The 12,674-nt window shown below is 40.6% G+C and overlaps 1 protein-coding gene across 1 annotated transcript in view; it reads right to left on the reverse strand.

The window, feature by feature from the left end:
• Positions 1 to 251: 251 nt before the first annotated feature.
• The window catches only part of LOC117431378 (prefoldin subunit 1-like), a 50,613-nt gene continuing 38,190 nt past the window's right edge, over positions 252 to 12,674 (reverse strand). Inside the window, exon 4 of the mRNA XM_058996030.1 lies at positions 252 to 494. Within this exon, the coding sequence (XP_058852013.1) occupies positions 411 to 494 (84 nt within the window). The 3' untranslated portion in view covers positions 252 to 410. The remainder of the gene's footprint in view (positions 495 to 12,674) is intronic.

Consider the following 12,674-nt stretch of genomic DNA (forward strand, 5'->3'; position numbering starts at 1 on the left):
ACCACAAACAGAACTGGGCAGAAACATGGCAAATGAAATTCAGTGTCAACAAATGTAAAGTGTTACACGCCGGACACAGAAATGTCAGATCCAACTGGTATACAATAGGAGTCTTATTTCCATTCCTGTAGACATCTCATCACATGTTTTTCCAATGTGATAGCCAAGTCCTTTAACTCTTCAACACTCCAAGCATGAGCCCATTGATCAGCACATGATAACCTGATCATCAATACAGGAGAAGAAAAGAATTGTGTAACTGAACACTTTTTTATTAAGCTGTCTGGTTTATGCAAGACATTGCAGTGTTGTGTGCAAAATAATTAATAGCCATTAATAACAAATAAAAAAAAACACAACAAAAAAAACAGAACAAAGTGGTGGACTGTTCCTGTGCTGCTCTTCCCGCGTCACTGAGACCTCCTCGCCATCAGCATCTCCCGGATGTTGTCCTCGGCATCCTTCACACTGCGCTCCAGGTAGGTCTTGCGTTGCTGGAAAACACAGAGAATATGGGCTCAGTGTGAAGGCTACAGTATGCGCTTTGTTCTGACGAGAATTCCTGGGTGGATGTTTACTGCTGTACATTCTAGGGATTCTGTTTAATTCTCTATGTGTAAAAACTTTAGGATTAAACATTTAAACTAGCATGTTGGGTTTATTGTTATAACCAATTAAAAAAGCCATCCTGAGAAGCTGTCCATTAGTTTTTATGACACTAGAACAATGTGGATGAGAATACATGTGTACAACAGTTACATGTGCATGGAAAAGAGAATAATTGTTGAATAACTACACTGCACACATGCTACTGTATAATACAACAGCTGACCTTTAGATTTGACATGCATATCTTTGCCAACAGAATAAAGTTTAGAAGCACTTAGAAAACATTTAAACTCTGAGCTATAACATAGTATATTTTTCAACCCAAAGCTCTGTTGGCTATCCAGTTGGTTTACAATATCTAAAGGAGTTTCAGCTGCAGGCACACAAGCCTGTTCCCTCTTTGAAGCAGTCTTTTTTCACACTGTCACTCAACCACACAGCTAACCCATATCATCTAAACTCTCACTCCTAAATGTTTAACAGAAACTATAAGAAAGCAAAGTTTGGGGTAAATGCCTTTGTCAGTGTTAGGTTGCACTGTATTAGAAATTAGCAGAAACAGTGGTCTCTCAATGACCTATATTCACAGTACGTTGAATAACTTCTAATAGATGTCCAAATATGTATTCTACAAAATGTTCACGCATTTGTAAGTGTTGACTATTGAAATTCTTTGTTTGCTGGTCTCCCAGGTGGCTCATTGACTAGGATGCAGTCAATACAAAAGCAAGAACACTTACACACCAAGTGTATTTGCCATATTTCCCAAGTTTTAAGGCACTATGTTGACTTCCCGTGAATAAAACCTGGAACAGTCAGTCAGAATTTTAAAACATGGTTTTGAGCTCTTGGCTTGCTGTTTATTTTTGTACAGCACCCTGGGATAGCATGGTAAAATCTGGTAAGTGGTTCCTAAGTCACAGCATTAAATAGCTCACGCTCTTCAGCTCTCTTTAGAAAGTCCTACACATTTTCTAACAATGATGTACAGTATGTGTGTATCTATGCACTATTTCCCCTTTATGGGGGATATACAGCACGATAAAGTCAATTGGTTTCTCTGCAATGCTGCTATGGATAAACCCATACTAACATGTTCTTTTTCAAGAGGTGGTGTCTCATGTCCTTGTGAAAATGCTGCACTCTGTTGTTTTAAATGACATCTCTATGATGGAGCCCTTGAAAAACGGTGCCCCTATTGGCAGGTAACAGAGCACACAGTCCTCTATGACCCTGGTGAGCCGAGTCTTGTCAATCATTTGGTGCCTCTAACTGACAAGTTCCATGATATCTGCAGTGAATGTGGCAGCAAAACCTGGCTTTAAAATAACTCTTCAAGGAGAATAACTTCCACGACTAGCCTACGACCCACAGGTCAAATATTAAACACCAGGAAACCTTAGAAGCCTACATTATAAAAGGGTATGAGGTATTGGTGAGGTCATGAACTTTGTAACTCCTGATGGCATTACAATCTGACAGTGTTACCCTTAGGGTCAACTCAGTAAAGGAAAATGACTGCCCACTAAAAAGACACTAATCCTGGTCTGAGTAAAAGTAATAAAAAACATCAAAAACAAGGTGGTAAAACTATGTCAACCGTGGTAACCTCGGTCGATGCAATCCAGGTGGATTCCCTGGCACTGTACAACGCTGTAATAAAACCCACCTCTGCCTTACCCTTGATCTACTCAAACCTTCAGTTTCTTATCACCTGAAGACAGCGAGTTAAACAATGGGGAGGAGAACCCTTCTGACTGGGATTGTCCGTGCTTTCAGAAATGCAAAGCCTGCGAGTGACTCAAGTCTAAGCTGTAATACGAGCAGCCCTCTGACACACCACAGAGGTATTTGGGATTGCCTGCAAGTGTTGCAGTGACCTGCCGTCCTGCTGTAAAACCCAAACCACACAGTGACGACTGCTGTGTTCTCATCAAGAGCTAAAGGTGAGTTTACTGCTGGATACATGCCGCTGGAGGACACACAGTATTTATCGGATATGAGTAAGAGCACGTTTCTTGTGTTTGAGCAGGTGCTGCTGTGTGCATTAATTTTTATTGCAGAGTGCGTGTGAGACATGTGGAGGATTGGACACACAAGCACACCTTAAAACACTAAGGATGTATTACGTTTAATATAAATTAGATAAACAGTAGGTTTAGGTCAAATTCAATCTTAAAGATTATAAAAGTCGTTGTTTGGGTGCTGGGACCCAGAATGTGTGATGGGTCCCTATCAGATCCCATTATAATCCAGGATAGATCAATCCTATCAGATAGCATTATAATCCAGGACAGAGCAATCCTACCAGATCCCATTATAATCCATCTGCTATACCTAGCAGACCACAGCATTACAAGCAATGGCAACACAATGGGATATATGATGCCAAAAACATCACAAGCATGCAGACTCCATGAGCATGACAAGTTACAATATTAAACACCAAAGCAAGTTGCCTTAATCAGGATATAGCTGTATAAAATCTGGAATTACATTCAAATGAAAGCTTTTCAAGTTTCACATACAGCAGCAGGACTTATACAATCTACTATGATTTTGTCTTTTATATACTCTAAGAACCTCTCACTTTTTAGATAATTGCACAACTAAAAAACAAAACAATCTTAAAATCAATAGATACAAAATAAGCTTTAATTAAATCAATTACCATTATAGTTTATACCACACACCACTCACAGTAACATATTGGTTCTAAATCATTAAATATTACTTTAAACATTAAATACAGTAAATTATATCATTGCCCATTATTGTAGAGTATAATTCTGCCACATGCATTTCCTAATTATTTTGCATCACAATTATTTAGGAAAGGAAAAAGAGATTGTTGGAAGTGTAATAGATCACCATCTGATGTACTCGTTCCTACTTCCAATTGGCATGTCAATACAAGTGCTACCAATGCATCTGCCATTGTGCGATTAACGCCCTTAATGCAAGGCCATTGTATTGCCATTGAACATCATTTGGTAAGGGGCCATTTAAATGCATTCTCTAGCCCCAGAAAACCTAGAGTGTATGATTTAGAATACACAAATCCAACCAGAATTTAAAAGAAGGAGAGCAAGGCAGAGAAGTAAATCATTCGTAGCGTTTTACGCTCTCTGGTTAGGTGAGCTGGTATTAAGTATTGTAAATCTCTCAACTAGGTAATGCTCTAGTGGTATTTTCTTTGTTACTCCTTCATTGATTTATAAGCAGTAAACTATGCATTTTATCTCATGAAAATAAAATCAGGAATGAACATGTTTATTATTGTTCTCCATGTGTTTCCATACACCCATTCCTGTTTATCCAGGGCTGCTATCAGGGATCCTCATGGAAAAACAGCCTGGACTCCAGTTCTGTTTCCTGCACACTCGTAGAGGCCAGTGCTGATTTCACTCGATAAGGTGTCTGCTAGCAGACATTTATCAAAGAGAGGTATTCTGAAATGATATGCCCCAGGCTAGTATAACGCCAATTGCATTCACTACCCACCCAGTTCAGCAGTGTCTCCAAGCCTTGGGAGACTTCCTTGTTTTTGGTTGTATTCTGTTTCATTTGCCATGTGTAGCTAAGTGTAATTTTTATTTTAATTATAACCCTATGGTTTTGATCATCTCACCCATTCAGGTTCCCAGTACAGCGGTAATATTCTGCAGACACCCTCTAAAAGCTACAGAACTTCAGAATATTGAAGCTCTCGTTAAACACATGAACTTCAAGTATGTAGCCTAGAACAAAGAAGAATTTGGGGCTGAGGGGCAAGATTTAAAATCTTTAAAAATCTTTAAAATCTTAAAAGGAATTGACACAGTTAACCCTAACCAATACTTTAAACACAGTACAGAAACCAGGACCACAGGACGCAGCTGGAAATTAAGTGGAGACAGACTTAGGACAGAGGGAAGGAGACACTTCTTCACACAGAGTGGTGAAAGTATGGAGTGGTCTACCTATTCATGTTGCTGATGTACAGGAAGTTAAAGAAAGCCATTATAGCAAGTATGTCACTAACATTCATCTTCCATAACTATTAAACACTCAACTGTACAGAGTACTGTAAATTCAACGACAAAGACTCAGTGCCTGAGCTCTCGATCACCTCTTTTGTAGTAGAAGTGAACCGTTCGGTTATTATCATAACCCTAGTTCCCTGAAATAGAAATGTAACCATTAGCGTATGGGTATTTACCTCCTAGAGACCTGAAACCTGAATAAGATATACCAAAGCTGCTCTCTGAGCCAGTGATGCAGTCATGCCCCGCTGCCCCAAGGGCACAAACAGACTGCACGCACAGATCTCAGCGTCATTTTTCCTTCAAGCCTGCTGCAATCATGGACGCAGCGACCTTGAAGGTTAATGGTTACATTTCTATTTTAGGGAACCAGGGTTATGATAATAACCTAACGTTCCCTTTCAAGTACGAAATGTAACCATAACCATATCGGTGAGTGTACCAAGGCCGTCGCAAGGGCAACATTGCAGAACGACTGGTATGGTACAAGGCTAAGCCGAGAGTCTAGGGTGAAAAAACTCAGACTGCCTCCAACTTTAAATCCTGTCAATGTAGTACGCCAGGGCCCGCTCTGGACAGAGTGTATGGAGCTGTCGCGCTCTGTCAGACTGGAAAGGAGGTGGATCTAAAGCCTCCAATTCCACAGACTGGTTGACATGGAATGCAGAGATTGGTAACCTTTGTCATGGCCTCTGTAAATATTAAGCAGGCTTTCGCTATGGAGAATGCCTGCATCTCACTCACCCGCTTTGCGGAGGTGGTAGCAAGTAAAAAAGCGGCTTTGAGCAATAAAAATTGAATGTATGGGCTCAAATGGAGGCTTCATGAGTGCATTAAAGTGTTTTGGCTAGCAAAATGCTACCAAATATGTTAGCTTCGAGCCTTGTAAAAAGGAAATCCTCCTTGACTATTAAATAATAAATCATACAGAATTTAGAAATACTAAAACTCAAATTCATTGCAGTACAGTAGAGAATAAGAATGTGGTCAAGTCCTCAGGAATGCTTTAAAAGGTGGCTCCACACAGCTCTCCAGTGCCATGCTCATAAAAGGTTAAATGATCCACAAGGGCTCAGGAAACGTGAGGTAGTGGCTGTTGGAAGTCTATCAGGCAGACGTGTTTCGCTGCATGCTAAATAGCATGCTTGTTCTGATTTATGAGTTCTGGACCAAGTACTGATGCAAGCTATTTCTAGTCAGCCCGGCTGCAATTTTCACTAATCCTGTTGTATAAAAAGAGCAGCTAAACTGGCGAGGATGTAATCCCAGCAGTGCATTGATGGAATAGCCTGGCTGCAGAGTGCCTGGGGAGCAGTCAGTCTGAGTTTAAATGTGAATACATGTCACATCGCTGTGTGTCACCCTGCAGTGCAAGATCAGGACAGAGCTGTGCTCTCCTGCAGTCATTTTACAGACTCCTCTGTGCTGGGGATTTAAAACGCAACACACTAATGTACATAATATAGCTTAAGGGTACACGTGTTGTATTCTAATTATTAAGAAGGTTAATAGCTTAAACATTTAAATGTAACATTTTAAACATTTGTCAAAAACATGCATGTTATGCAGTGGGATGTGTACAGTGCAAGATCATTTAAGACTACAGGTGCACAACAATCACGTTGAGATGCCTACATCTGTAATGGCACCTAATGGAGAGTTTTTCTGATTGGTTACAAACTTCGAATAGGAAATTAAACAGAAAACATCATCCCTAGTAATTGCATGGGGAGCTTCTTTCCTATATGCACATCACTCTATTGCAGGGCTTCTTATTGGTTAGAAACATTCCTGGTGGTATTCAATCTTATACTGATTTAAGCTAACATTCTACTCCGTTAAGGGCCCAGGTATCCACAGGCAGCGATTCACCCTGTACCCTAGGAGACTGGAATTCCATCAGCATACAGGTGAGTGGCTCAATCCTTAATTCAGCTCCTGTATCAGTCGCAGCCTGCCATGGGCATCGGGACAGATGGGGGCTACAATCTCTGGAAACAATGGTAACTCCGGCTAAGTTTGCACCTGTTTCAGTTCTGTGTTTGCAGAAGAAGGGTAGGGCAAAATGCTCAGATTGGCTACTCTCCCCGAAAGTGCAGTTCATTGCTTTTGAACAGTCACAGTCTAGGAATCTTGCTACATGTTTTGTTTCTCAGTAATGAAACTACATCATTACGGTAGTTCTCAAGGTTATGTTTTTTGAAGTTACTTAGTGTTTACAGAATTACTTACAATCTCTCAATAGATTATAGCAACAAACCAGATATAACGTGACTACCCCACGTGACTGGAAACGGGCAGTACTAATGTATTGTACCTCAGACCTTCCACCTTGTTCATGGCTTGCTGTTAGTGTATGATCTTTATTAAATGGGGGGTATAGTGGAGCTGTCTACATGTATGTCACACTCCTGCATAAACCTACAGAACCTGCTGTGGGGGCTACTGAAAAACACACACCTCTATTTTTCTATACGGTGGATTAAGGTCATGCTGATTTTTTCTCTTCCTTCTGATACTGCTAGTACTAATTGGCAGGGGATGTGTGTTGTATCAGCCCTGATAGGTTACAAACCATCTACAGACAAGTTGTGACAGAGCTCAGGCAATGCAACAAGGTCCTGAGGAATCCAGGAGAAGGGAAGCCCTCTCATTAGCGCTGCTGACATGCTACAGCTGAATGCAGCACTTAACTGTTAAACCACAGCTTCCAGTGCGATTGTAATGGCACCTTCCAGGGATTGCTAACTGTTTACTAGTTTCAAATGTGTTCACCCTGAGAAAACAAACTATACCAAGGAAGGCCGTCCAGTATATTGCTCAGTCTCTGTACATGTGAACTTTTTAAAAGATAAAGCAGGAAATAATAACTTTGCAACAATTAAGCATCAGCCGTAGAATGCTTGTTATGTGACTGTATTGTGTGCACAATGCTTATAGCACCACAATGTTCTGGAATTGTGTATCAGAATGGGACCTGTTTATTTATAATGTCCTAAGACTGCACACAGCCTTGTGAAAAACAGTGTTATCCAATCAGACCCCAGCTTCATACCCAGTGGAATTTCCTTCGGAAAAAATGTCACATCATCGATACAGTAAGGAAACAACAACTTTATTTTTCTATTGATGATAAATAGTTCAAATAGGTGTGGCAACAAAAAGAGAAACCTTTATTCTAAGTAAATACTTTTACTGCAAAAAAATAGAGAGAAAGAGAAAGAGAGAGAGACAGACAGAAAGAGAGAGACCTTGAAGTTATGTTGGCAGCCTTCAACATTGTCAGAGGTCTTTGTTGGCGTTTTAATTGCCGCTGCTGGACTGGCAATGTTACAGGTGGCAAAGTCTAAAGCCTAATTCTCTACAGTAGCCCCTGCTTTTCCAGGAGCTGTCCCGGCACTTTGCACTGGGATGTGAGGAGAGCTCTGGAGGAATACCAGCATGCTTGTGCAGAGACTGACACATTGCCTGATTGGAGAATACAGTTCAGACACTTGGGTGACGTGAAAAAAACAAGCATGCAAGTAAAATACAGCCCACTGCAACTTTCTTCACACAAGACAGAGAGTATAAGCATACCGATTATGAAAACAGGACAGTACTAGGTTTCATCACAACTGGACAGGCAACCACCACACAGTCACTTTCATCCAATGGAAACAGAAACAAAAGACTCCTCCATCAAATTACTTTAACAAGTAAAGCAAATCTGGTTTAAAGAAGAAATACATTTATTTAAATCAAACTCATCTCTTGTTTTCCCCTGGGATGCACCACGAGTGGTAATTGTACAGTATATGTGAAGCCGGGTGCAGCTGTGGCAGGGGAATGTAATCCGGAAGAGCTCCATTTGTGACCAGTATAGAACACCATTGCCAATAGGTGACAGCTACACTGGCTGCTTCTCTCTCAAGCAGGGACTGGAAATTGTGCTGAACAGTGTTTTTCAATGTGAACCAATGCTGACACAGCCTTGCTTCACCATTTACTCCCTGACTTAAAACTAAAATATGTTACACAACTGTAAACGGAATGTATGATATGCAAAATACTACACAGTACATGTCTCTTAAGGCCCGTGTAAAACGTAAAGAATCTACGCAAGAAACATAAACAAACAAACAAACAAATTCTCAAGAATGCTCAAGAGCTCCTGTTGAATTCTGAAGACCAGATACACTGACACCGATATTATTCTGGAAAAATGCCTTGAACTGTATAGGAATTCTGAAAAACTGAAAGAAACTTCCATTCAATGACAAACACTGACACAAAATCTTTTGCAATGTTTTCAAGTAAATCATTAAAAGACATTGAAATGATGAGTCTGAACGTTTATCATTGAATTTAGGTATATTTCATTATTTCTAAAAATTCAGTATTACTGCATTTTTAATAGATTTGGATGACACAGAAATTCTGAAAAACACTGCTGCCCATCTGATGGGCATGGTCAGAAACAGTGTTGCCTTGCTACAGAGTGCTCAGTTAGACAGTGTCTCCGGGGAGCATGGGGAGTGAAGCAGAAACAGTGCTCCAGACAGAACAGGCTGGGACTGCCCTGCTACAGAGTGCTCAGTGAGACAGTGTCTCCGAGGTCAGTCTGCTCCTCTTCCCAACCGGTTCCTTTCCGGATCTGGCAGAGCCTTCTTCCCACTGGAATCTCCAGACGAGTTCACCAACCACAGCCTTCCTTCCCCCTCTCCTACTACCCACCAACCTCACACCCCTGCAATGACACAGACCCTGCGACAGCGCATTAATCACTGTGAAATTTACAGTACCAGCTTTTCAAGACATCGAGGCTACACAATATTTATAATTAGGCTTTTACAAATCGGTTCAGATGAAATCCCCCAGGGTGATGGGAAATTCTACCCAGAGCGACAGCCTCTCTCGCTCTCGCTCTCTCCTGACTGGCAGCAGATGCTTGACATATTTCAATCCGGCACAGACCATAACCTCTGGCCTCAGGCAGAGCGCAAAACAAGCAAGGCTTTCTGTGGACAGACTGCTTGATCATTAAAACCTCTTACCAGCCTTTGTAGACAACAAACTGTAACAGATAATGAGGTCTTCTGACAAGCCATAAAGAAAGCCTCAATTACAACCACCGACATCTTGACAGTGCATCCTGCAAATGCCTTCTCACCACTCTCTTCTTTTTAACAACTGCTGACAACTCTCATTTAATAGGAAGAAAGGACGGAGCACAAAGAGGTTAAGTGACTTGCTCAGGGTCACACACAGTAAATCAGTGGCTGAGCTGGGATTGAAGCTGGAACCTCCTGGTAGCAAGCCCCTTTCTTAACCACTGACCACCAAGCCTTCTTTAGGGCAGTAGTAGCAATGTATAGAAAAGTTATTGTTCTGAATTCCAATACCCTCGACATGAAATGATGATTTGCTGCGAGCGTTTTGAACCATTACGCCTCACATTTTGAAAGCCAGATCACAACAGCATCCAAAACCGCAGCTTTTTAGAGAATAACTCCCTCTGCAAAAACACAAATAACCGCAAACAAATGGTGGAGTCAACATTGCTACAAATCCACAAGGTAAAATACAAATGGTTGTTTTCCCATGTCATTTATTTGAGAGCACATGAAACCTAGCCCGGTGACGGAAATGTATATCAGTAATGGCTGCATAATCTCACTGTATAATGCAAAATACTGTAAGAAATGCGGAATACAGTATCAACGAGAGCATCACATTTGTGATTCACAAAATTCAGTAGCTGTATTATACTGTGTAACAAACTAAATCAGTGATCCTCAGTTTCGGGCTATGGGTATGATCATTCTTTTTTTAAATGCAGTAATCCTAGTAGTAAAATAAAATGACATTAAAAAGCAGATTTATCAAACAGCACAAAAGTCGAAATAATGAGCACAGGGGCAGATGAATGCAATGATTTGAGTTCCTCTAACACACCAGTATAGCAGCGTTACAGATTGTGTTATCTGACTTCACGGGCACAACTTTGCCAAAAGGACCAGCTTTAAAGGACCACTGATCTAAACAGAGGGAGGCTTTTCTTTTTACTGGACTGTGATCCTGCAGTGTTGAATAGATGGATTGCTGGCTCTTAGGAGTGTTTAATTAAAAAACAAACAATGACATTCCTCCTTTATTATTATTATTATTTATTTCTTAGCAGATGCCCTTATCCAGGGCGACTTACAATCGTAAGCAAATACATTAAGTGTTACAATACAAGTAATACAAAGTGGGCAGGATGGAATGGGGTAAATAAGCTCACCTCAAAGCCCTGCTTTCATCTCAGCGGACTGGTTGCCTTGTCATTTTGCACTGTGTCAGTATTGACCTGGTCAGCTGGTCAGATGGGCTCCACTGTTCTGGAATGTGGTTTGGTTACATGAGTCAGGGTTTTACTCGTCTGTTGTTTTACTAACCCCCATTCCACCTTTACTTTGAAGTGAAACGGTCCTTTTAGGATTGTCCGTGCCGGGGACTCCCGAGTGGCGCATCTGGTAAAGGCACTCCGCATGGAGTACAGGATGCGCCTTATAGCCTGGACGTCGCCAGTTCGAGTCCATAATTAATTTCAGAGTATATAATTAATTTCAGAGACTTCACATCCCTAGCTCAGTGCTGTCTGTCAATTCCAACAAACTATGTGGATGCAGAGAGAGCTGTGTCTAAATACGGACAGGTATTTACACCGCAGAGACAGGGAATGAAGAAAAACAGCATTTCAGAATAGTTTTGGAGTTAATATTGCATACAAAGACATTTAAAACCAGAAGTTTTTTTTAAATCACTAACAGAAACACAACAATCACAGAGCGATCCTCTGGATTTCAGATTAATTTCTACATTGTTGGTCACATGATTTAAATGTTTATATTTTGCCATTTTTAACCACATGTTCATACTTTGTTACACCACTGTGAAATTTAAGATTTAAATAGTTGAAACCGTGAAAATTTAAGATATTTAAAATGTTATGACCGTGAAATTTACGAAAATGTACCGTGAATTTGGTAGGGCCCTATTTATTATACTTAGCACTCTTGCTAAACTTCAGTCATGCTCCCCTTTAAACGCTACAGTCAGGCGGCGCCTGGGAGCCAATACCAATACACAGTGCAAACAGACATCTTATAATGGGGATTATAAACTCATGTTGCCACGTTGCTATATTGCTGTGTAAAAAATAAAGCACTGAAGATTCCAGAGCGTCCACCACAGATCTCAAAGGGCCTGGTACTGTTTGAACAGAGGGGTTTCAACAGCGCCCCCCTTACCAAGTAGTTTTTTATACTGTACTGCAATGTGTGTGAATATACTGTATCCCAAGCTAGCACTGTATAGACTATAGGCACAAACCCTGATTTTTACATATCTCTGTATTTTAATGATTTGTACAATCTAATATTTGTCAATTCCAGGATATCTCTGGACATTTGTTTGTGATTAGATTAAATGAGATGCCTAACAAGAGGCTGCAAATTAATATAATTGCTTCACCCCAACTGAAACTGCAGAAACATTTAATACTTTGCTCTCAATTACCACAGTGCAAGCGTGGCAGCACAGTGAAATATTCAGGCTTTATTATACTTAGCCCTCTTACTCAGCTTCAATCATGTTAATCATGCAAACAAGGCAGAACACACTTATTTATAGTGATTACAACATCCATCAACTGCACAGAAGTAGACGTTTAAATGTGAAGCTTGATATGCCAGTGACAAAATAAAACAGCAAACTGCTGTCATCAGCTGAAATCAATTTGGCTACATATGTGTACAATGTGTTTACTGGGGAAAAGGGTTATCTGCTAGCTTTCAGTCCTGTCCCAATGAGTTCCTGCAGAGACAGACAACAAAGCTGACATCATCATTGGCCAGGCTGATGAAGAGTGCAGTACCTTCTAAGGATCCGAAACTCAATATCAGTACTCCGACATGCGCTATAGAGGACTGGGTAGAATAAAATGCTATTAAAAGACAGCAAAGCTAAGGTATCAAATGACAGAGTTAAGAATTCTTTAGCACCATAACTCACTGT

Source organism: Acipenser ruthenus, chromosome 22 (assembly GCF_902713425.1).
Source record: "Acipenser ruthenus chromosome 22, fAciRut3.2 maternal haplotype, whole genome shotgun sequence".
NCBI lineage: Eukaryota > Metazoa > Chordata > Actinopteri > Acipenseriformes > Acipenseridae > Acipenser > Acipenser ruthenus.